Here is a 26,391-nt window from a genome sequence, read left to right as displayed (position 1 = left end):
GAGGAGGTCGGGGGTATGTTGGCGGGTGAAGGTGGGGGTGGAGGCGGCATGGCCGGCTACTGGAGGCAAAGCAGACCCTCCAGTCCCCGCATGCCGCCTCCGGAGCAGTCGGAGCAGCCGAGGCCCAAGAGCCGGCAGCACGAGCCTACCGGCGCGAGATACAACAACCTCGGCTACTGGCGGGCGAGAAGAGTCACTTTCTACAAAAATGGCGACCCCTATTTCCCCGGCGTGGAGTTCAGGTGAGAGGAACGAAAAGTTTTTTTTTTCCTCTCAGGGAAACATCACCACCGACTCCCGCGACCGCACCGTGCGTGTGTGTGTGTGTGTGTGTGTGTGTGTGTGTATGATGTGTATATTTCCGAGAGAATTCAAGAATATCGGATCAAAGGAGAGTTTGCTTTTGGCGGAGACGTGAGTTCGCGAAAACTCTTCTGTAGTAACTGGTGCAATTTTGAAATAACAATTTCGGAATTATTTACGCTAAACCCGATTGACGGACATGTATTGTGGCTTCATAAGTGTTCGAAATTGCTCTTGGGGTTTCAATTCCGATATATTGAAGAATTGCATGAAGTTGTTATGTTTTATAGTTTTGAAACATTCATCTGTTTAATTATCCTAGTGTGTATGCTCTAACGTGTTATAATGCCTCTTAGATTTAAGCCCGGCCGCGATATTGGCTCGCTGGAAGCTCTCCTGGACCGGCTGTCCCTGCGACTGGATCTACCAAGGGGCGCGCGTCATATCTTCTCGATGGATGGCGACCGGAAAATTAGTCTCGACGAACTTGAGGACGGCGCCTCCTACGTAGTGTCCAGCTACAAAACATTCAAGGTAAGTGACCTTCGTCAGCACTACCGGCATTGACAAGTTCGAGATACGTCGAATTGTTTCCAATATATCTATGACGAAAGTTTCAGTTCGTTTGGAATCGATAATAGCGGTGTTTTGAGATTTGGAAAAGAGGAGAGGGCGAAAAAATCTCCCATACATAAAATATTTAATAGCATTTTACACACTCTTCACACGTTCGAGATTTTATAAGCTATAAAATGGCAAAATATATCAAAATCTTTAAGTGAGATCTGTTTTATGAATGATTTTTAATGAATCGATCTTGGAAAGGATAGAGTAAGAAAGAAAAATGTGGGCGCTGCTGAATCAAGAATTAAAGAGATAGCGAAAGTGTTAATCACGCGAGGGCATGCTAGCAATCTCGATATTCATGAACTTGACTGACGGTGTAAACACTGGTCTTCTTTAAGGGGCAACCGACCCCATTGCGAACTGCAAACGAACGTTTTCGCGTTTCCTTTCCCCGTGACGTATATAATAGCCAGGCAACGTGTAATTTATATATATTTTCAATAACAAATAAATTTCTTATAAGAAATAATTTTCCACAATAGATATAAATATGATAATATTGCCATCTTAATTCCTTGAAAAGTAACAAACGCGTAGCGAATAATATGTGAAGAAGTTTATCAACTTTGCCGATCTGAAAGTTGTACGTGCAGTTAATATGTTTAAGCTCAAGCATGAGCGTCCACACACACACACACACACATGAGTCCCCGCACAATTTTAATTTTAGAATTAACGATATTTATAAATTCGCGCAATTCGAAGATATTAGAAGTAGCGCTTTGTTATACGATCGTTATGTTTACGAAAAATTCATGCATCGAAAAATGTCCTTTCCTAGGGAGGAACAGGGGTTATTTCGGGTAATTAGTGTCCGTATATGGGTCAAGAGTGACCGGGCCACCGGGTTAAGATTCTTACGTAGATCGTCGTGGTGTTAAGGAGAGAGAGGGGAAGAAGGGGGAGGGGGGTGGAGCAAATACAATCGCGCGTTGCGTGCGGCCTGCTTTAAGAACTGATCTGGGCCAGATACACACATCGTCATCGTTGTCGGCATTATTATACGCAGCATTCTTATAAATCACCGTATCGCAGCCCCGTCAAAAGGAGCTTTTCGCGCAAAAAAAGAAAATCTATAAAAACGCCCGCGAACTCGTGCTGTTTTAACACATTTTATTAAGACCGCTTATACTCGCCGCCTCATTTTTTCTCCCCAAAAGACAATCCATAACTCGAATCTGTCTCCTTGAATTTTTGCATGAGAGACAGTAATTAAATCGGCAGCCGACCTACCTTTTTCAGCACGCCCGTCACGATGTCCGAAAGCGTTTTCGCATTACGGGAATCCTCCGTTATAGATTCCTCCCTTATTACTGGACGATAGTTGGCTAAGAACGCATCATCATCCAGATTGTTCGTTATTGGGCCAATGGATGATGGAACGATTCCATTTACGTCACTCCGCATTATGGCCCACGCCCTTCCGTTTCATGCTCACTCGGATTTCTGCATTGAAGGTGCGACCAATCTTATCGGATTAGCCGGTAAAGCCCGAATGGTTTCGAAGTATATATGCAAAGTGGACTGTATAATTCGTCCACCCGAAATAACACCGGAATCAATGGTTATTTAGGAACACTGTGTGTCTGTGTATTTCAAGGCACGTTACTTTCCATGTATTTGTTACACGAAAAATGTTTAACTGTGAATCATAACAAGGCGCATCAGGCGTCATATAAGCTTTATTTAACATTTATTTGGTGGGGTTTGCTATGATTTTCAGTCTTACGCCAATTTGTGTAAGATCGAAAATTGTACAAATAGATTCAATTATAATATTAAGCAGCACTGGATAGGTTAATTTTTATTTCCAACTTAGTCAAGTTAAAAGTTATTTAAACAAAACTTAAAAGTAAAGTTAATATTAAATTAATTTATTAAAGTTAACAGTTAATTGTGCAAAGTCATGTACATATACGTGCGCTTTTTTGCATAATTAACTTTTTAATCGTAGATTAAATTTTTATTTAATAAAGAAAAGGTAATCTATTATAAGAAAAATACCGACTGTTTTACGTTAAGGATTCAATACAAGTAAAGAACACTACACTCAAAGAAACAGAAAAATTTTCCTGAAATTATTTTTCATTTTTCTTACTTTATATTGTAAGCAGCCCGCACGATGATTTTAATATTGATAAATTAATTTAATTTGTATAAGAAAAGTTAATAAGTGAAGTTAATGCATTTTAAATTAACTAGCTTAATTTAAGAGTTAACTTATTTAAAATTAACTCAGTTAGGTTAAAAGTTATTAATTTTTTAACTTAACTTTTAACTGAGTAATTAGTTATTATCCAACCCTGATATTAAGACGTACATGATGCTTGGTGTGCATCCTCACTCCTATTTCTCAAACATAACAAGATAACAAGATGATTAATAAATAAATACAACTAATGTATTATTTAAAAATCCTAAAGATCCTAAAATTGAATTGTTTCAGAATAATATGCAGAGGTTTGTTCTTCTGGGGGAAGGGGTAAGCGCATTTAGAAATAGCAGTGCTGAAATGAAGGAATCCTAATGTTCCTAATGACGACACACAAGCGATCTTGCCATTGTTTACTAAAAGCACGTGGCTTCATGGTTTCGTGCGCTCGAGTATTCCCGAAGGGGTGAAAGCGGTTTAGGCGGAGGGGGAACAATTTGTTCGTTGAAGCGGTAGAAACTAGGAGTGCGAAGGAGAGAAATAGCAAGAGTGGGGAAAGCGGGAAGGAGAGACTCCAAAGGGTTGCTTACTCAGGGTGGGGGTGAGTTTGCGCGGAGGCATCGCGCTTATTCTTTCCCCCCTTCGCTAGGACTTTCTGTTCTTAGCTCCTTCGACATCCCCTCCACTTCTCTCCTCTGCCTTCGTTTTGCCTGAATCATTTCCTTCATCTGTTAAACTTTAATTACTCTTTAATCTTAAGCGTTATAATACCACTTAAAGTTAAATCAGACGTTTAGCTTGATATTCCAAGTTCAATCTGCACAGATTTCTTCACTGTCGCTCGTTGGCTGAAAAATCACCTCGTTATTTTCACAGAAATCATACTGCGACGAATAATAATTGTCAGATCGCGTTATTACCTCGCCATTAACGCTCCCCCGCGGGATAGCGTGCTTCATCCCTTTCTTATGCATTCTCATTATCATCAGCTTCTGACACTCTAACGTCGTACGTGTCCTTACACCTCGCGTTGCGATAAGGATCTCCATGCCATTAATTAGACTTTTATTATATGTTCGTTCACCTTCTTCACAACGCGATATTATTTTTCTCTCGCGTGTTCCTCGTGCCTGTCGTGTTATTGGTGACCCAATTACAGTCAAACGACTCACTATTGCGTCGTACAAGCGAGAGTTGCAATCGTCGGAACGCGAAGTGCAACGAGAAGTGCTCACGAACCGTTCACAAAGATTGCCCACGTATGGAAAAGTAAATCTCCGTTTTATTTTCCCAAACAATCTTATTTTAGGATTTCATAACGAACGATCGATTATATATCTCTGTGCCTTCGGCGAGAAACAGCCAATAACGATCTATTCAGCTTTTATAGTTATATAAAGAATTCGTAGGATCTGTAAACATTTCAAAGTGCACAGGACGTGTGGGCTCACTCATAAGCTCCTAAGGCTGAGGAAGAAATAAGCTCAGCGGAGAAACTCACTGTTTATCGATTTCCTTAATGAGCTGACCGGCGGTCAATGAGGAATAAAAAAAGCCTCGCCCGTAAGAAAGGAAAATCAATGAAAAAAATCTGACCGGACGACGAATTCCCCGCGAATTACCCTCGCTGACTTCACCATCGACCGGCGCTTTCTTCGTTGACTTGGAACACCTGGGAACGCATGAATCACGAAGTAGAAGGTACGGCGGCGATTCCTACTTCCGTTAAGGAGGTCGTTGCAGGAGGGTGGCGAGCAAGAGGGAAAGACCGTATCTCATTGACCGCTGGTCAGCCCCTTGGGATCAATAAACAGCGAGTTTCTCCACTCGGCCTACCTCCTCCTCAACCGTCGCTGACTTCACTTTTAACCTCTTCGCCTATAAGGGATAACAAATGTGCACTCAACCGAAATTAATAAATGTATTTTGTGTTTATTACTTATTTATATTGATTACTATTTTATATTTATCATTCGGGAACCTCCACATTATCGATTTATCGACGGCCAAGGAATTTTTAAGCACGTAGAGATGAATACGTCCGAATTTTCATTCATTTTTGTTTACAAAAAAGAAGCATATCATATAAAAAAAATGTTTCCTCTCTTTCCTGTTATTCTGAACAAGAATATGTAACGTGAAGCTTCTCTTATCGTAATTTTATTTAAAATTAATTTAAAAGCTAGAAGTCTAATTTTCGTTTTTCCACATACGTGAATTTTTTCCAGTAACAAATTTTCGAGTCTATCATTCGTCAACCTAAACTAAATCTACTTTTTTCTGTATTGCGTTGAGCGTGTATCTCATAACTTACTTTTGTCTCGACTTTTCTATTAGTTTCCCATGGCTTTTTCCATAAGCCGCTCTCGGTTGAGGTTCGTGCTCGGAATCAACGGACAAACCGCGCATTGATGTCTCCACAATTGATGGCACCACTATTTGCACTCCGTGTCACCGAGTGAATAGTGGAAAAATCCAACGAGCGCGCTAAATGTTAGAATATACGGATAGTCCGGAGCTTATTACGCAGGACGGCTTATTAATATATTGTATATATCTAGGGAATTTACCCGATCGATAAGTAGATAAAGTACAATTAAGAAAAGAAAGTTGTAACGACTAACCCAGATCTGACGTAGATATGCGCCCGCGAAAGCACGTTAATATGTATTACCAAATAATAATAAGTATCACGGACACCTCACCCTCTTTTTTGCCTTCGCGCGTAGTCACTGCTTCCTCGCTCCCTTGACCAACGGCAATTGTTTTCCTGTAATCGCCATGGCACATTTTGAATCACGAGACATGGTCGCTGTCACGCAACTTATAAGTACGCGCTCGATGTTCATTTTCATATCGCAAGGATACTTCGCGTTAAGTCAGGAACTGGCGAAGGAGAGGTGGAAGAGCGAAAGAGAAAGAAAGAAAGAGAGAGTGTGAGAGAGCAGGAGAGGCACGTAGTATCGCGTAAAGTGTTCCCCGCTACACTAAGTACGACTGTAACTGGCTCACTCCTTCTCCTTCACGCCACGTATGACTTGGCGAGGAATAATGCAAGGTGATAAGACGGTCGACAGGTCTTAGAGGCGTAATACCTTGATGTGCCCGTAAATATTGAACATCGAAGTTAATTAAGGACGTATGTAAGACATGCGAACGAACCAACTACGTCAGACGGGTTTGACGGACAAGCGAAAAGAGATTAATTAGTCGTATAGATGTAACTGGGGTGCATACGCAGGGAAAAGTTTCTTTTTGAATATAGTGTGTTTGTGTGCATTGAGTTTATTTAATACAAACAACAAAATTCAATATCAAATAATATTTTACTCGAATAAAAATGTTGTTTCACCACAGTATTATTTAGAGGAAATAATATTTAGTTTTCAATAAGAAAGATTTATTTCATTGTATATTAAATATTGTTCCCCACTGAAACAATGAAGTTCTTTAATATTTTCCGAACAAATAATTTTTTGCCTGCGACAACCATTGTAATGTTTTGATGAAAATACAAAATGAATGTGATATTCGACGTAAAAATATTTATTGCTTGAGAAACCAAACAATTCTGTTTGTTGAATCAAACATTTGATCCACTTCAAAAGACAAATTTGTTTCAATTAAATTAATTTTATTTGATTAAATCCAAGGAAACCTTTTTCTTTGGGCTTCTTCTCTCAGTTTGTCTCTTGTTTTCTTTTCAACATTAACACGTAAAGGTAAAATAAGAAACTGAACTTGAGACCACTGTCTTACGGTTTTCCTCGCGATAAAAAAAGAAAGCACACGGTGTGCTCGGTCTATTTATACAGGTTGCTGATACCTCACGACGATATCGTGTTATCATCGTCGATTAGGCGTAATCGGGAAACGTAACGGTGAAGTTTAGCCATTAAGATGAACTGAAGCGGTTACACGGACAATTTTATCGCGCGATTCGATCGGCTTGAACCAGCTTTATGTTAAGTTACATCAGGTCGCGAGAGAGTTTTTAATTATTTTGCAGCGACACCCCCTATATCACTCGCCGTATCGACGTAATGATATCAATTAGAGCGTACTGCCACTCGACACGCACTACGTTCGCGGGATTTCCGAGGAACTCGTCGAGGGAACCGTCAACCGCCATCGGGAAGTCAATTTCTTGTAATCTTATCCAGCAATTTCAACATTTAGCGAATTCTTGTCCAAATCGCGGAGAAATTCCCGAGAAAGCTCTTGGACATTAGAGCGCGAGCAATACTGTGCTTTATCGAAGAGATTTATAGTCCGTTGCTTATCTCGCTGGCGCGATTTCTTTCGATCCTTTTTTTTTTTTCGGGATTATAATTAAACCCGGGCGACATAGCACGCGACTGTTGCGTGCATTGTACGTGTGCATGTGCATGTCGTGAGCGCGGGAATATTTTAGTCGCGGGACGAAAATAAGTATAGCGCGAAATCTTATGTTGGGGAAAAAAAAATTAAACCCGATACAAATCTAATACGATACATAATATAATCTGAAAACGTGATATCGTGTTTCGGAGCCGCGCTACGCAGGCGCTTCGATTCGCGCGCGAGGGACTTAATTTTCCCGCGGGGAAATTCCCCGAGAGGAAAGAACATCGCACATTCAATGATACGCTATCAGGAACGGCGAATCGCATCTCAACCACGTGCGGATCTTATCGGTGCACGCTCACACATGTGTAAGAAGATTACGTGAACTAGGGCTGACGTCTTTTGCATCCACTCACGAATACGAGCGAGAAAGGTTCCCGCTTTTTATTGTTTAATTAATGAACATTGGTTCCTATAAAATTGAATACACTGCTGCTCGCGTTTAAAAGACGTTATTGATAAGCGGTAACTCGTCACAAGCAACAAGCGCCATCTGTCCGCGCAAGAGAAAAGCGACGTTGAATGAGTTTTATGAGGGATCTTACCTAGTTACGGTTAAGATCTCTCGATGTGAATAATGAGTCATCAATCGGCCCGGAACATTTTTTGAAAGTACTCGCGTTCGTACTTGCATCGATCCAATCGATCTGATCGATCTGTTTACTATTCAGATTTTCATCACTTTATTTTTTATTTGATTCTTTATTTTTTAAGCGATAAAATATTCCACGAGAAGACATCGACAGTTTTACACAGACACAACGCCACGAAGAACGGAGACCTTATTCAAATTTAGAACTTGATTTAACAAATGAAGTTTCTGTATTATCAAACATTATATATAATAATATATTTCATAATTCTAACACGCATTTTTTTCTATTATTTGAAGGATCGGAAACATATTATGTATATAATGAGAGTAGATATATTTATTTCTTTATATTATCATAGTGTGTAAAAAGCCCCGAAGTGAATACCACAATGAAATTCGTAGGAACGAAATACTAACGACCTGAGAGAGGGGTTAAAGCATCACATTGACGTAGGACGGCCCGCCGGTTGGTTCGGTCCGAGAGAATAAGGGGTAGTCTGACCTTCGCCTTGTGAGAATCCCCCCCTTCCCTTTCCTCTCCATTCCTACTACTATTATCATGCCGACCTACGACCTTGTATTGAATCTCCACGACTTGTCGGCCGGCCAAATGCGAATACATCCTTTCTGCGACGATTTCGATTTAAATTGAATGAAATCGAAACTAAATAAAAAATAAGTTTGGGTGACTGAATTTCATTTAAATTATGTTCGTGTTTAGAGCGCTTTCCAGTATTATTATTATTGCTCGGTAGTTATCTTTTACTTCAAATTTCAGGCTCATTATTACAAAGAATTATTCAAGAATCGTGGTAAAGCAAGTATTTTATACAAGTGATTAACACATTGTCAATGTGGCACTGGGTGCGTGTTTCGAAACCATAACATAATTCATTGGTCTATTAGCCGCCCCGGTTGGCCTTTTTTCTCCCCTTTGAGGTCCGCTTTAAATATTGGCCGACGTAAGCCAATCAATCTAAGTGCTTTACCCACTGGTTTCTTCTCCTACGGCAGATATCCCGTTTCAGATTTATCAGGAAGGCGTGGGCGTCCGTAATTTCCGCGTTTTGCTTTTACGCTCGTCTTTTTTATCGTTTTTGTCGGGATAAATGGGTTAAATACGGCGGAACCTGCGGTCTTTTCGCATTAATGATCAAAAGGATCGGCCGTTTTTACGAAAGCCGAATCCGCCGAATATTCGGTCATATGTAGGTCGGTATGATAAATGCGTCGATTCTTCGTGCCTACATCTTTTACTCCTGATCAATATTCTCTTCGATGCACTCGCATGTATGCTTCAGGCCGTGGAGAGCTCGCTCGTGTCTTCAGAAGCTTACATACAGAAAAATATTACTTGTACTGTGAAAAAAAAAACAATGATTTAGTTTGTCTTTCCTTTTTTTTTTTAAGTAATAATAAAGTATCTCAAACGAAGAATATTTTCCTGATAATGGTATTAAAATTTATTCAAAAGAAGAATTTGTTCTTTTTGCAAGATTATTGCAAATTTTATCGAAAAGTTAAATTCGAGCTAATTGGAATAAGTAAATTGAAGTTTTATTGTTTTAATGTAATATTTTTGATTGAAATGCTAATCTTATTAGGATTCAGAATATATTTTGTTTAAATTTGATGCTTATGATGAACTTATAATAAATGATTACATTTTGATATTATATCACAGAAATATTCTTGGCTCGGGACAACCATTAGTCAAAAAGAAGAAAAAGAGAAATAAACAGAGTAGTTGCTTTTCTTCGCGCGGTGCAAGAAATATTTCTCTCTGTGCACTCCGCGCCGATTCATCGCGGTCGAACAAGAATTGCAGAATTCACACCCGGCTGACGCAGGGTGAAGTAGGACCCACTAAACATATCCATTAAGAAGCATTAGTCCAGAAAAAGAAGGAATGACGTGATTCTCTCTTCGTTCCTCAAATTAGCATTCTGAATTAGTATTACCAGCTGGAGAAGGGATGGTGGTGGCTGAAGTGGTAAGGAGGGTGGCGCGGATCAGGGGGAAGCCCTGTCCTTGAGCGCGCGACGACAGCCCTTCGCGGAGAGGAGTGTGGTAGGGGATGTTGCAGCATTGGTTCCTCAATACAACCTCCACCCCACCTACGCCCGAAGCAACCCCGCTAGTCGTCCATTGAACATAGTCGCGGTTACACAGCAGCTCGACCAAGAGCGGTCGTCCCGCGAGTTTTTCAAAGGCACGACCCCCAGTCCCCAGTGACTCGAGGGTTAACCGCTAATCGAGGATAATCGCGATCTGACGCGGCAGTTTAAAGAGATTTTTTTGCACTTTTAAATATCTTAATTGTGAATTTACGTCGTTCGCGTGTGAAGTTCTACTTGCGACAATTACGGGGGAAGTTGCGTCGAAGTACGCGATCGAGAGGAGATCGTGGGATAAGTAAGGAATTTAATGCGCATTTGAGGCCCGAGGATCGGAGCGTCAAGATCGAAAATTGAAAACTCTCGATCGCGATTCGCAAGGCGGGAGACAGTGAATCGGTGGAAGTTTCCAGTGGGATCATGTGAGACCGCGCGATCGACGCTCGGAGGTGCGCGAAGCGAAGTCAGCGGATCCGCAGGAGAGACACGGTCGGACTTCACAATTGAGTCGGCAAGTTCGTCTTCTCGATCGGACCTGGAGCCGAATTTTGGCGCCGGGCGAGAAAATACGGACTCTCTTAGTGACTCAGAAGCCGAGTCCTGGGATCAGAATTCTTACTACTCGGACAGCTTCGTCGTGTTGATGAGCGACTCCTTCGAAGTGATATCGCTGCCGGCCGAGATGATGCAGGTTCTTCGAGCACTTACGAGCGACATTGCATGGGACTTACGATAAGAAGAAGAATATTAAATAGAGATCGTAATAAATACTAAATATAGAGAGGGAAATAATAAAAGTAGAGGGGGGGAAAAAAGTGGGAATTTTTGCAAATATTTTCTCACCCGAAATATTTCCAATGTTCTTGCAATACACTTCTGTTGCGCAACTTCTCTTAAGAAAGGTGTTGCATTTATCGATAAATATAAATGAAGAGTCTAAAATATATAATCGAAATAAAATATTCGATATTAACATTAATAATTGGAAATTAACAATTAAAACACATGAGTAACATAAGAGGGTCTTTTGGATCGCAATGCTTCCTCTTCTTCAAAGTGATAATATAGATAGAGTAATCGATCGACAGTAAACAGCAACTAACAATAACATTACGTCAATATTATAATTTCTCACTCAACAAAGTGCAATATAATACGCGTTATATATAAATAGTTATATCATGTTATTGTTAGTTAACGTTTACTGAATAATTAGATAAGCAGTCGAACTTAGAGGAATATAATATAAATTTTAACAACAACTGTTTTGGATTTTTTCACCAGCCGGCCAGCTACGGGAAGAAGAACAATACCTGGTACACAACCCCTGCTACCGGAGGCGGCGGGGCTAGCAGGAGCGGCGTCGTAGGGACCGCAAGCGGGGCTGGCGGCGGCGGATGGCAAAATAGACCGCCAGCGGTAGCGAGTCTCAGTAGGAAGGCTTCCATCAGTGACGAGGCACCGCCCCCAGGCGGGGGTGGAAAGCCCTCATCGGGTCGTGTCATCCGCATTGTCAACAACCACGATCACACCGTGCAGGTACGAGAGGCCGCTCGCTAAATATAGGGTCGTCGTGCATGCAGGGAGCGTGATATACGGCGTTTCTAGTAGAGAACTGTGTCAACGACATTCTAGTAGCAGGATTTTCATCCCTAAATTCGGGAGAATTTCAATGATGAACTTCTTTCATACTTTCACAATCGTTAACGCGATGATTTAGCGGCGAATTGTAAAGAAGCTTATTACATATCGACAAATCTAACTTGCCAGTGCCGAGTCCTGCTAAATCTTCGCACCTCGCAACCCTTCGAGGAAGTCCTGGAGGATCTTGGGCAAGTGCTGAAGATGAACGGAGCCAAGAGGATGTTCACCGTTTCAGGACAAGAGGTCAGTTGTTATTTAAGATCCGCCCGGTTACTTTCTGCAAACCTTTCATGCTGAATGCGCGTGTGTGAATTAAGCGAAAAACCGACATATTTTTTCGTTTTTTTTTTTCCGAGTATAATTCTCACCCTCCTAATTGACTTGCGTGAGTTAAATTTTGACTTTGTGAAAACTCCATGATTTACGGCTTGTTTTTATATTCGGGAGTGAGTGCGTGATTCGAAGGTCCGCGGGGAAAAAAGGAGAGAAAGAAAGGAACGTATGTAAATCCGAAGTATCGGCATCATACTCGCAAAATCGACTCGAGCGACGTTAGTCTATAAATATGTATGCCGCAACGGGGTAGCGAGGACGAGAGAAGCGTGACGATAACGGGGTCGGCCCTCGAGACCCAGCGAAATAAACTTATTACCTGTACGTCCCATAAGTCGCTTTCGAGGGATGTTTGTGGTGCTCGTGATTCGCGTACAGAGACCCTTACGAAAATATTTCACCGATTTCCGCTCGTTTTTCAAATGCTCTATCAATTTTATGCTCGTTTCTCGCATTCTCAGGCACGCGCAGTCTGTGAAACGAAGAAATCTGACGAGTACACAAGAGTATTCTTGAAAAGATTGCCCGTCATCGATATTCGTTTTCCAGCTGATGAGTGACAGCATACTAATATGTTCGTTTTTTCCCTCAGTTTCGTTTCAATACGGAAAAAGCTTAAAGCTTAAGCGCCGAAGAGTCGTTCATTTACTCGTTCTCTCTCAAAAGGCGCGATATAAATTCTTGCGAATATTAAATAAGTATTTTGTACTTGTAGCTGAATATACGTTTGCACTCAAATTTACACAGCACTGTACGTGTTTACCGCTCAAAAATACTCAATAGCACGTTGACACCCATTTCGTGTGCAATCCGCTAAAACCACTCGTTATTATTACGAAAAAGTGCCCCTCCTCCTTGACGTAGAAACGGCGTCGCACATATTTTGTTTCGTTTCTACTCACTCAGTCGAATGCACGTTTTTATTACTCAAACCAACCAAGTTTTCACGGGCTGAAAACGATGAGTTATTTTTGTAAGGGCGACCGCTAATGGGATCACTAATGTGAGGAGAGATTTACTCCACACATTTTTACGAAACACGTGCGTGATACGACCGATCACGTGCGCGGGAAAAAAATTAGTCTTATATAAATCAAGAATAGATATTCTCCTATATAAGCAAGAATATCATAATCTTCTTAGGAGACTTTTAGTCTTGATTTGATTGAATTTATATTCATGCGAGGTATTACTTGAACTCAATTCAAGGTTAAATCTTCGAAGAAGATTATAGTATTCTTGTTTATATATGAGAATACCCATTCTTGATTTAAGACTAATTTTTCACATGTATACATATGACAAATCAAATCGACTTCGGTTTGCGCGTGCGCGCCATTGCACGAACATTTCTATTAATCTGTTATTTAGTACATTAAATGAAATTTTTGCCGTGACAACTGACGACACTTGAGTATACCATTTAAATCTCCACACTGCTCGGATCGAAGGGGTGAAAGCGTGACGTAGGCGTGACGTGTTGTACCCGTATTTTTGACAATGTAATAAATTACATGATTATACGTCTCTCTTGAGAGCGAACGAGTGGCGTAGTCGTGTAAGTGGGACGGACGTGGCACCACGTGTATAAAAAGGTCAGAGATCCATATTTTCCAGGTCACGATCATATATGAATTTCAAATGTCTCGCCAATTTTCTTTGGCGAGGCACATCATCGACCCCTCTTACTCTCTGCGTTACATCACAAGCGATCTTGCGCTCTCTGTGTGACGTAAGCCGATAACTCACGTAACACACGGATAGATGATTACACGAACAGGCGAATCGTTTCGCATTAGAAGGAGAAAGAGAGAGAGAGAGAAGAAAGAGGAGATGGGGGACGGAATCGAATTGGCAGCTCTCAGGATATTATTCTCTTTTTCCTTTTTTTATTTTACACGCTTGATGGAATATTTCGCTCTGCCTGCGAACAGACCGGGGAACTCGGGGCCTTTAAGGACACCTCGTTCATATTGACCAAGTACAGACAGAGATACGCATTTTCGCAATTTGCCAGCAGGTGAGGAGCTTCTCACAGCTGAGGAACGAATTCGCCGATGTAGACACGTTTTACCTCGGCACCGGCGCGGTCCTCGGCATGGCCGGCGCCATTACGACGTCTCCGGCGCGAAGATCTCGTTCGCGCGGGCCACCCCCTGTCGTCGAAGAGGTCGGTCGCCAGAGAAGAGCGCGCAGCAAGAGCAGACCTCGGGCTCTGTACGCCGCCGACTCAGAAGTTGTTCGAGTGAACGGTAAAAACGATCGACAACGACCGACTTTATTGCTAGAATTCGCGCGAGCCAATTCGAAAGAACGCACGCCTCGACGGAAATTCTTGACTTTAAGGATACATCGTATTCCGAACAGATTACAGTGTGGTGGAGGTGTTGCGCGAGGAGCCGGCCAGGGTGACGATCAGGGGACTCAGGCGCTCTTTCTACCCGCCTTCGCACTTACCCCCGGTCGACAACTCGCCGCCGGAGAAGAAGCTGCAACTGGAGTGGGTGTACGGTTACCGGGGCACCGACACCCGTCGAAATCTCTGGGTCTTGCCCAGCGGCGAATTATTGTATTACGTCGCCGCCGTGGCGATACTCTTCGACCGGGAAGAGAACGCGCAGCGGCACTACATCGGTCACACGGAAGATATCACCTGCATGGAGGTAGACTGCCGAGTTTTTACCTTCAAAGTCTTCGAGAGCTCCGGCGACTCCAGTCGTGCCGAAAATTCGGATCGTCTCTCGTCGAGAATATTACTCAATTAATAATTACTCACATACCAGACAAGGCGTTTGCTTGATACTTGCTTATATCTTTTTTTTTTAGCCATTTTAGCCTACCGTGCAATCCGAATAATTCTATTTTAAAACGCTTGTTATAATTAAAAGGTTCACAGGGAAACGAGCTTGCTATTAACTGAAACGATATTTCTTCGCGCCAGAGAACCTTGTTTATATATTTGCTTATTTATAAGGTAGAAAGACGTTCTTTTTTAAGTCACTACCGTATTATATTTTTGGAAAAATCGGGGAAGTATAAATGGGTAGATACTTAAGGAGCACTTAAAGTGTTCAGACGTATGCAACAGTAATCGTAAATGAGAGTCAAACGAATGATTTCCGCAGGTTCATCCCAGCCGAGAACTCGTGGCGTCCGGTCAGAGAGCCGGCAGACACAGAAAGGCTCAGCCTCACGTGCGCATTTGGTCCACGGAGACCCTACTCACCCTTTACGTGTTCGGCATGACCGAGTTCCAGATGGGCGTATCGGCACTCGCGTTCTCGCAGTTGGTAAATATGTCGCGAAGCCTCCGCGAAAAGCAACCATGTGTCGTAGATCTTGTGATTTTTAATCGTTCTCTATCGTTTTTCTAACGTTGGCGAAATTCTTTGTTATTTCGCACAGAATGGCGGTAGTTACGTGCTGGCCGTGGACGCTGGAAGAGAGGCCATACTATCGGTGTGGCAATGGCAGTGGGGTCATTTACTGGGCAAGGTGGCGGTAAGTTCCACAAGATGCAAAATACGAACACGTCGCTACTTTTTCCACGCGCGAATTTCACACGTGCGTTTGCCAATTTAAATTGGCAGACCATGCAGGAGGATCTCACAGGTGCGGCGTTTCACCCGCTGGACGACAACCTATTGATAACGCATGGACGCGGCCATCTGACCTTCTGGAATCGTCGAAAAGACGGTTTCTTCGAACGAACCGACATTATCAAACCTGTAAGTCCACATGGAACATATCTTACCTGCCTAACTCTTTTAAACTCTTAGCGTATACCATAAACTTCTCCTTCTTTTGTATCATGCATCCGAATGATCCTACTTTGAATTCATTACAATTCAAGGATCTACAGAGAAGGGGGCTTGCTATTAACCGATAAAAATGAAAAATATCTCTTTGTACCATAGAGAAGCTTATTTTTTTGTTACGTTTCATTCGGAATGTCTCCAGCCATCGCGCACGCACGTGACGAGCCTCCAGTTCGAGCAAGATGGCGACGTGGTGACGGCGGACAGCGACGGCTTCATCACAGTGTACTCAGTGGACGCGGACGGCGCGTATTTCGTGCGAATGGAGTTCGAGGCGCACAACAAAGGCATCAGCTCCCTCGTCATGTTATCGGAGGGCACATTGCTCTCTGGCGGTGAGAAGGATCGCAAGATCGCCGCATGGGACTCACTACAGAACTATAAACGCATCACTGACACAAAGGTAAGTGCAGAGATCAATGTACAGATTTACTTATGTAATTTTTATCTATATAATTTACGTGTCGTATAATTTTGTCTTAATTAATATTGTTCTTCGTTCTTTTTTCATTTCGCCCGAAATCGAATTTTTCGTCAAGTTCTTAGATTTTCTTACTTAAGACCAGAACAATGTAAAAAAGCATACAGAAGCCAAGCGTATAGAAAAGTTAATATTTATCCGTATGACCAATTGCGCTCGCCAATTTGTAAATCCGCAAACCAGTTATCTGTAGCAATCAACGTTCAAAAAATTCACCAAACTTTTCTCTCATTGCAGCTACCGGAATCGGTAGGCGGAGTGCGCAGTATATATCCGCAACGGCCCGGCAGAAACGACGGCAACATTTACGTCGGGACAACGCGGAACAACATTCTGGAGGGTTCCCTGCAAAGAAGGTTCAATCAAGTAGTGTTCGGTCACGGTAGACAACTGTGGGGTTTGGCGGTTCATCCTGACGATGAGGTGTTCGCTACCGCAGGCCACGACAAGAACATCGCCTTGTGGCGGAGGCACAAGCTTCTTTGGACCACGCAGGTAAAATCGAGAAGTTTAGAACGACGAGGAGGCTATTTTTATGGTTTATCACTACTAAATGCACCGACTGACCGACTTATCCGGGAAAAAAATAATTCAGCCAATTTTATGCTGTCGTAGTAAATAAATTAATATATAAGGTGTTTCTTAAGTACCGTCCAATATATTAAGAGTTAATTTTTTCGAGGACGTTTTATAAAGAAATGAACGTATGTTCATGTGAACTTTTCGTTTTACGAAATAATCTCAAGAATCAACTCTTAAAATATCGGACAATACTTAAGAACATCGTATATAGTATTTTATTTGTCACAACAACGTAAAATTCGCTGCCTCTAAATTACTTCTCTTCACGTAGAGACCCTGTTATCCTTTCTTCTAATGATCCTATTTTTTTTTATCAATGGGATTATAAGAAATAAATCATAGGGGAAGATACTCGATAGCTAAAAGTGCCATTTATCGTTTACACAATCCGCTGCAGGTGGGTTTCGAGTGTATCTGTATCGCCTTCCACCCGTTCGGCGTGGCACTCGCGGCGGGCTCATCGGAGGGTCATCTCTTGGTGCTGGCGGCCGACACCGGTGCCGCCGTGGCGACCCTGCGGGTGTGTGGATCACCGCTGTCTTGCATCGGATACAATCCCAGTACGACACAAGTATCCCCCCTTTCGTTTTTGACGATCGCTCACGTTGATACCGCAAAAAGATGAACTGAATTCATGTAATCCTACGAATACGGCATACCGCATGCGTAATACATTTGTTTATACGTTGTTTTTTCAACGAAGCGTTTTAACACATTTTATCTCTATCAGCCGGGGAGATAGTGGCCATGGGTTCCCAGAACGGCAGTGTATACCTCTTCAGAGTGTCGCGGGACGGATTTTCGTACAAAAAGAGCAACAAGATCCGTGGCACGCAGCCATTGGTCCAGCTCGACTGGAGCTCCGACAGCCGTTTCCTCCAGACTGTCACCCAAGACTACGATCTCGTGTTCTGTAAGTTACTGCAATATTAATTCACTTGTAATTCTCTCACAAAGGAAGAGAAATCTCTTTTTTGCACATTGGATGTATTGTAATCTGTAATATAAATTTTATTACAAGGGGACGTCAAAGTGCTGTCGTCGGAGAAGAGCCCGTTGGTCATGAAGGACGTCAAGTGGTACACTCATAACTGCACCGTCGGCTATATGGTTTCCGGTTAGTCGACGACTCATCGTTGTTTCGTTAAAACACATATTCTTTATATAATATACGAAATATACACGAGACAGGTGTATTTCTTAATGATGCACCCTTACGGTTTTTGTTCTTCCTTGGCCAATCTGGGGCCGATTCTCAGAACAAACCAAACTGCTGTCAGATGCGAAAACTAGACTTCACGATTGTTCGCAGGTATGTGGAATAACCGCTACTATCCTTTAACGACGGTGGTGACCACCTCCAGCAGATCGGCGGCTCACGATATGTTAGTTAGCGGAGACGCCGAAGGTTACTTGAGGCTTTTTCGGTACCCGTGTACTAGTGCTAAAGCAGAGTACGTGGAAGAGAAGGTGTACAGCTCGCTAGTGGCGTGCGCCAGGTTTTTGTACAACGACCAGAACGTCGTCACCGTTGGCGGCACCGACGCCGCACTGATGCTCTGGGAATTGGTAGACGAATAGAAGGAGAGCAGCATTTGAGATAGAACGAAAACTGATGATTTGTTGATTCATTTTCGCTTTATCATCAGCGTTACGGCTCGTATCTCTTCAGAATCCAGAAAGATATCAAATGTAGAAATATAAAGAGATGGGCGAATTTTGCGCTTTGAAAAGAAAAATCTCTCGTGAATATCTTGCGTAATCGGATAAAGATCTACTATTTTGATTATTTCCCATCAGAATATTGTGTAATTTGAAGTGTAAAATTAATCGTTTCTTTTGAAATTGTATTTCTACAGAGCTGTTTAATTTATTTTGTTTGGATTTTTTATCACATAAAATCTATATTGAAATAATATACATGCTGAAGGAGCAAGGAATACGAAGTGAGATGTAGATGATAAAGTGAAAAGAGGTAAGAAAAAGGAAGATATATTTGAGTCGTTATTCTGTACTGCAAATTTTCTGTGTACTGACATTTCGGCAAACTTGTACGTCGGGAGACATCGTCTCCCTATACCAATTTCGGGGTTTTTTTCTCAGAATTGAAAAGCTGATTTCCGTGAGCTGTCTAATCCATATTAAGGAAAATATATATAAAACAAGCCAGAAGATGAGATTAATAGCATGCGATCTTCATTGTATGGATGTAAAATCGGATTTAAGATGACTCAGAAATAAGCTCTTCGATTCTGTGTTGCGCGTACTTGCGAATATATTTCGAGAAAATTGTATTTTGGAATGTCATCTCCCCGTACCGACCTCGGGACTAATGACGATTTTCCGAGGCATTGTCCCCCTCTTTTTGAAGTTTCGAGAAGTTTTTCGTCAGGGAGAATTTTGCATGTCTGTCGACGCAACGATATGTAAAAAAAAAGAGCCACTTTTTAGCAGGCATGACGTCCGTGTATTCGTAGAATTCGAAGAATACGGGGCGCTGGCGCCCCTTGGTAGATTTTAAGAGACGAGTTCGGGGTTCAGATTGAGCAGTGAACTAAAATTGCCCTCAGGATTTAAACGGCGGATAATGGAAGTATAGTAATTATTTACAAACTCGCATACGTTGCAGATAACTTGAATTCTGAAATATCGAATAATGAGATCGAACTGAAGACGTTCCGCAACGACGTTTTCAGTTGGTTCTCATTGCGAATGCGGAAAAAAAATCGTTATATATTTTAAAAGTTCTGTTGTATTTCTCGCTTGCCATATTTCAATATATTTAGAATCTCGTGCAAAAAGTAAAACTGACGCATCTTTTCAGCCTTATATATCTTAAAATTAGGATTTGTTTCTAAGTAAAAATCGTATTGCGGACCTCTGAATTATTATCAGCCTTAGAATGTAAAAATAAATGAGGGTGTTTTGAATGTTCACTGATTGTTATTCTAGCCTCAGTGCGATTAGATTTAAGCTATCACTACTAAGTCCAGTGGAATGCACACACTCTCTCGGTCGAACACGACGATTGAATTGGGAATCGAGACCGGTAGAATTTTGTAGGAGTGTCAAATTGCTATGAATGAATTAATGCTACAGAAATATGACGAGGCACGATGAAGTGCGACAAATGCATCTCTCGGAGAATATCAAGTCGGGAAAAATGTTTTAAAGTGAAAACCGTAGCGCATTCACACTCTGAAATTAAACATTTATATATATACATCGTGGTTATGGCATAAAAAATTTGATCCTTTGCAAAATTATAACGGTTTCGATCTTTGGCTTAAACACGGCCGTCGCCATCCTTTGTAAGTTTACACGAGCGACGTGTAAACGTTTGTTGGTCGCGTGAAGAGCTGTTGCGGGTCAATGCGCCTCTTCGACGCCGCTCGGCCATTTTTGTTTGCATATTTTTAGAGAGGATAATAATATTAAAAGAAGAAAGAATTATATATTGTAATTATATATAAATGAAGAAGAGCGAAAGAAGAACACGTTTTTCGTATATATATATATATATATATATTATAACTGATAAAAATTCTTATAGGTATGTGCTATCGATCACAATTATTTGCTCGCCCATAATTTTTCGTGTTTCTCGAAAACGTATAAAGATCTTGAAAAAAAAAAGAATCCTTTTATTTCAAATAAAGCCGGATAGATAAATGCAAACAACAATTTAACCCAAATATAATTAAAATTTCACGACGATTTACGATCGTCCAAAATCTTAAATATTTTGTAGGAAAATTCAGTTTATTCTTCTTATAGGTGGGCAAATATTTGCGAATGATAGTGAATAAACTCAACGAAAAAGGAAGAAGGACTGTGAGAGAAAAGGTTCTCTCTCTCTCTCATAGTTTTTTCTTCACATTTCTCGTATTTACTGTCGCAATAGTGTTAAGAAGCGGTTTTTAGGATCGTCACTGCCAAGGCATCGAGCTCGAAATTTTATCGCGACTCTGCAAACGGCTAACAGACTATTCTATATTTGTTCCTCTCGATTTTGCGTGATTTACTTCGTGATTGCAGATTGACACACGCATTATTATTTATCGAAATTGCAACATCATAGCAGCTCTTGATTGTAATCTTGATATGTAATCGTAAAATTCATTTTATATCTACCTTGACAGCAAAGAGACATCAAATGACGTTTTAATGACGTCTTATCGACGTTATTAAGATACATCATTAAAACATTACCAAGACGTAATTTGACGTCATCTTGCTATTTAGATAGTTATAATAAAGAAGAAAATAGAAAAAATATAATTGGTGGTAGAAATGAATATTAAAGTTGGATTATAAGTAGGCGATAAAGTTCAAAAGGAGAATTTAACTTGTATTAATGGGCATTTATAAATATTCATATTTAATTGGACGAACCCGTATAGGAATATCGGGGATGCGTGTGCATGATGAAATTTCGATTTTCGATGCAGCCACGAGACAACAAAAAAAAACAGATCGAAAAGCAGATTCTGTTTGCGACGTAATATCGACGTAATATTACTAATGTAGAATACGATAAAATTATAATAAATTCTGCACATTACACTAAATGATAGGATTACAATAAATTACTACGATATATCCATAAATATTCATTTAATTGAGGAACGCATGAAAGAAGTTTCCTGATGGTAACAATGTTAACAATACATAAGAGTAACATTTACTCAAGTTAACGAGTATAATGTTAGAAACATTAATTTGCTTATAACTAAACGACTGAGATATGTGTAAAATGTATATATATGTAGTCTTATTTAAAATGACAGCTAAAACTTCTCGACGATTTACGATTGTCTAAAATTCACTATCAAATACGTGTGTGTGTGTGTGTGTGTGTGTGTGTGTGTGTGTGTGTGTGTCTGGTGTTCATAGTCGGATCTTATATTTAAGCCGTCTTAAGTTCATCTTCAGATGTTTCGTGGCCAGTGAAACGAGCCGTACAGCATCTCGAGACAAACTTACGACGGTCTTAAATATAAGATGATTGATAAATACGGGCCCAATGGATCGTTTCATTGGCTACAACGTATCTCAAGATGGATTTACGATGATTTTAAATGTAAGATCTGGCTATGAGTACCGATTCTACGATCTATGATCTACGGGCAAGTTCACTTTAACAAACAATTATTCGCGTTAATCGTGTATTCACAACTTTGACTTTGGCCTCGAGTGTTTTTCTATTCCTCGATATATTTACGAATGGCGGAAGCTATCGGGAAAGCCACAGAATAACATCTCACAGTTGTCGAAACGAAGCATTCGTATCCATCGGTTGCGTCCGTCAGATGCCTTGGTAGCGTTGCGTAAAAGATAGTTGAAAATTCGAGGGGTGTCCTTGATTATTATGAGATATTTTCAGAGAGGGCCCGTTTGTATTCACAGCCATGGTGCCAGGATAATTGTTGGTTCTGATATCGATGACACCGGTATACCTCGGATGTGAAGACTCCAGCGGGATTTGCAGATGTATGCCGTCGTTATTCATCAGAAACCGTCTGTTGTGGTTTTCATACTCCCAAAGCTGCCTTCTAATGTCTTCCTGAGGTATCCACGGACGAAAACCAGGCATTTTCGATAGTATCTCGCCTTCTTCTTCAAGGTACGTCCTGCAGCAGAAAAGCAAAAATTAGTGAAACAATATTCGCGTGGGCGCGAATGCACAATTAAAAAAATATATAAATCTCACATACTAGGATCAAAATAATCTCTCGATGAGGATGTTTTCGACTTAGCAGTCCTTAGTTGGCAGGTAGTGAACGACACAGTAGCTCGAAGACGAATGAACAAGCTACTCAGCTGCGTTCGACTTAGCGTTGTAGGCGAACGTGAACGAGAACACAGCTCGGAGACGAATGAACAAGAGAGCAGTCGAGACCTAAGCTTTTATACCTGATCCTTCGACCAATTAGGACCTGTGAATAGTCTCCCCTCCAAAGTAAAGGGTCATTTTGTCATCCCTTTTTTACCGAAGCCTTCCAGGCTTTTTTTGGAATTTCTTACCCCTGCTAATGAACTCTATCGTGTTTTATCGTTTACCTATCCATCTTTCAACAAGAAAACTGTTTCTTTTGAAGCAATGAATAATAAATCAGCGTGGGAAAGTTTTAAAAGCCTCAAGTCCAGCTCATTGTTTAGAATTTGTTCAGCGCTCATTCGCCTTCCGTCCCCTTGCGAAGGAATTTTCTTATTTTCCAGGTCTAAAAATAGCTGGTAACAGCAAAGGGAAAACGATATTTCATATTATTTGTACGTTCAAAAACAATTGAAAATTTCCACTAAATAATACCTGACTATTAGAGCGTTTTCAATCGTCCATTAGACTCGTCAGGATGAAAGTTGGTGAAAGTTACCCTCTACTCGAGATTGAAAGAATATGTTTTTTTATCTCTTTACAGACTTCAGTGCAAACTTAAGTTCTGCCGACTTTATTTTGAATATATGGACAAAGCATTCTATATACCTGCTCGTGTTGAACCTTTGTTGTGCGGAACGAATTAAGATAGCGTTTTGGAAAAGATATGACACGTTAATGTACTGGGAGATACACACACAAAGCAGGTCATTGTTAGCGAATAGCAATTGAACCGAATGTCTTGAAGTAAAATCTGTCCGTACTTTATCCTTTACCGGCAACTAGCACATTTACATTTGTCTTAATTAGCAATACGTGCTTCGTCTAGGTATTCTATTCTAGGTGGTTAAAAATCGCATATTTGAAAACGTTATATTCGACATATTGCTGAAATATTATTTTATCAAGTTTTCTTTCTTTTATTGGGATTCCATATTGGTTAATAATGTATAATTAACAATACGCAATATTTGCTTACTTATTCCGTTTATTTTATGTTGAAAACAATTATATTACATCCTCGCGATGGGACGAAATGCGCATAAATACCACGATGAGTCATTTTAGCCAATAAACATTATATGTAGAAAAATTGAAATCTGCTTTATTCAACAAATTGTTTATTATTACTTGAGTTCGTGGAAAAAAAATTTTCTCTCTTTTACAATGAATACGATGAGAAATTTACGCTTACAGGCATTACATTGGGAATAAAATATAAACGTATTACAATAATATACGAGTATATACGTTAGTTTAAACGACAGAAATCTGAGAGAACTGAGGGACGAGTTACAAAAGTATAACTAACATACATAAAGGGATATAAATTCTACCTGAATCTGAATATATAATTAATTACGATTTTATTTTACATTACGTCACATTATTCAAATATATCAATAGAAACAATTCTGTAAAAAATTTCACACAGTATTCGTATTACTTAAAATAACAATTATTCAAAGTGCATTATTATTACCGTGCCCTTGTGTTCACCGTCTTTCTTTCTTTCGCGTCTGTCGGTCGTTTCGCACAATTCATATTTTCACGCTCCCATCAAATTGCCAAGTTACATTTATCTATTACCGCTCTTCTTTCCTACTTAACGACTAGTATGCAATACACCCCGGTAAGCAAGAAATCATTAACACAATATCACCACAATAAGATTTTGTAACATGTAATGCTTTCAAACATGTAGTTCTTAATGTTATATGTAATATCATTGTTAACAATATATGATCCAAATAGTGAAAACAATATTTGTATGATTTTATTATTCAGGAATATGATCAAGTAACAGTTGAAGAACATTTATCAAACATTGTGTCAAAATGTTCATCAAATCAATGTTTCAAGAAATTGATTCGATGTTTCTCGCTCACCGGGACATTTTTCAGAGTTCATTTTTTCACACGGTATATAAAGGAGCTAGCGGTTTAATAATAATATTGTATATAATTATTCGTTTCTATGATGCTTCTCGGATAAATGACAGGTGGTGTAACACGTGGTGTAATACGTGTAACACGGCGCACCATCGGCCCGGTTCTTTCCTCAATTATTTCCGTGGTGGTCGAACGTCCATTCGTGTATGTGCGTGACTGAAACGTGTGTGGAAACATGTGTGGAAAATACTGATACTCGGTATGCACGTCGTACGATTCTGGCTGTTGGTCCAACGACATAACAATGTTGATGACGTCCTTTTCAAAAGCCGAATATAATCCACCCATTTTTCCACCGGTCTTTTCCTTCCTTCTCTTCTTCAAGATATACGCACTGCAGCAGAGAAGCGGAAATTAACGAAAGAATATCACGTGGAGGCAACGAAGAGCGCGTAATGCGAAGCTTACGCTAAGCGTGGCTGTGTTCAACTTTAGCCTCAGCGTCTGCGACGTGAACGGTACGGAAGCTCGAAGACGGATGAAGACGGACAAAGAGACTGACCGATGAGCTGACTCACTTGAACAGTGATTCTGGAAGAAGAGGGAAGGAGGGTGGGGCCTCAGAACTTTTAGGGAAGGGTGTGCGCCCCTCGCTTTGGCCAGCTTACATTCGCCGTGTGTCCCCTCCATCAAACGTTTGAACCTCCACTTCCTGCAGGGCCGAAGTTTCTTCCTAATACACCGTTCTAATGAGTCATCAGAATTCTGGATTTTTCTATCGGATACTTCCTACTGAAATACGTACGTCGCAGAAACGTTGGCTTACCGCCAGGGCTCTTGAAGAAAAAAATAATACATAAATATTCATTTATTAATATGTTGAGTTAATATGTTGAGTGCTGCACAATCACGTGGACTCACGATGACTTTCCACTGATGATCCCCACGTGGCACTCAACGTGTTAGCATTATTTTGACAACGGAAACACGAGAGGCCTGTTCTGTTTCATTGCAGCTGGCTGCACCAGCAGCTTGCAGTAGTTCTCTTTTTCTCTTACCTCTATCGAATTATAACGATGTATCTATCTCTTTTTAGATTTCACTGCTTTCTATAAATGTACACTAGTTCGGCGAAAAAGAGCAGACCTAAGATACAAGCGTTTGCTGTTATTTTTAATATAATAATCAATATCAAAGGCACAAGTATGTTGAAAGTTTTGTTCAGCTTTTACATGAGTGCCATAGATCGTATCTAAACACGAACATGTCAAGGCTCATGACGTGTACTGTGATGTAGATAACGCACACATATTAAAATCAAAGTAATCTTCGATGCCGACCATTCACAGGTAGATCGTAGTTTTTGCGAATAATCCCGTGACATTTTTTTCTCCGGAACTTTTCCTCGAAACATCTGCCTGTCATGTGTATTCTATTGTGTCATTGTCTCGTTTATCTCCCAGTGTACGACGAAGAAAGTTTTTCCCGGAATTCAATGACAAACCATATACAATAAGATGGCGTTGGAAACTTCTAATTATCCAAAGATTAGCTCAAGGCTAAAGCTGTTCAGAATTTGTTCC

General features: G+C 40.6%; 1 protein-coding gene across 1 annotated transcript; it reads left to right on the top strand.

Annotated features, from left to right (window-relative positions):
* The first annotated feature begins 49 nt into the window (after positions 1-49).
* On the top strand, positions 50-18,720 carry LOC106744311 (echinoderm microtubule-associated protein-like CG42247). The gene is made up of 16 exons (XM_014618981.1): positions 50-242; positions 660-837; positions 11,465-11,531; positions 11,604-11,719; positions 11,951-12,067; positions 14,178-14,409; positions 14,504-14,820; positions 15,283-15,447; positions 15,563-15,658; positions 15,748-15,885; positions 16,118-16,378; positions 16,694-16,951; positions 17,436-17,598; positions 17,769-17,951; positions 18,060-18,155; positions 18,351-18,720. Exons 1-16 carry the CDS (start codon positions 91-93, stop codon positions 18,617-18,619), a joined length of 2,808 nt encoding a protein of 935 aa, XP_014474467.1. The 5' UTR covers positions 50-90; the 3' UTR covers positions 18,620-18,720.
* Positions 18,721-26,391: the final 7,671 nt, after the last annotated feature.

The sequence above is a fragment of the Dinoponera quadriceps genome, unplaced genomic scaffold (genome assembly GCF_001313825.1).
Source record: "Dinoponera quadriceps isolate SergipeBrazil2010 unplaced genomic scaffold, ASM131382v1 scaffold707, whole genome shotgun sequence".
Lineage (NCBI taxonomy): Eukaryota > Metazoa > Arthropoda > Insecta > Hymenoptera > Formicidae > Dinoponera > Dinoponera quadriceps.
Note: the sequence above shows the minus strand (reverse complement) of the source record. Positions and strands in the feature narration are given on the sequence as shown.

Excerpts from the sequence above, each read along its gene's own strand:
- LOC106744311 (XM_014618981.1), top strand. The coding sequence starts at position 91 with ATGCCGCCTCCGGAGCAGTCGGAGCAGCCGAGGCCCAAGAGCCGGCAG. Across the intron at positions 14,821-15,282 it reads AAGATATCACCTGCATGGAG|GTTCATCCCAGCCGAGAACT; the intron begins GTAGACTGCCGA and ends TGATTTCCGCAG. Across the intron at positions 15,886-16,117 it reads GAACCGACATTATCAAACCT|CCATCGCGCACGCACGTGAC; the intron begins GTAAGTCCACAT and ends GAATGTCTCCAG.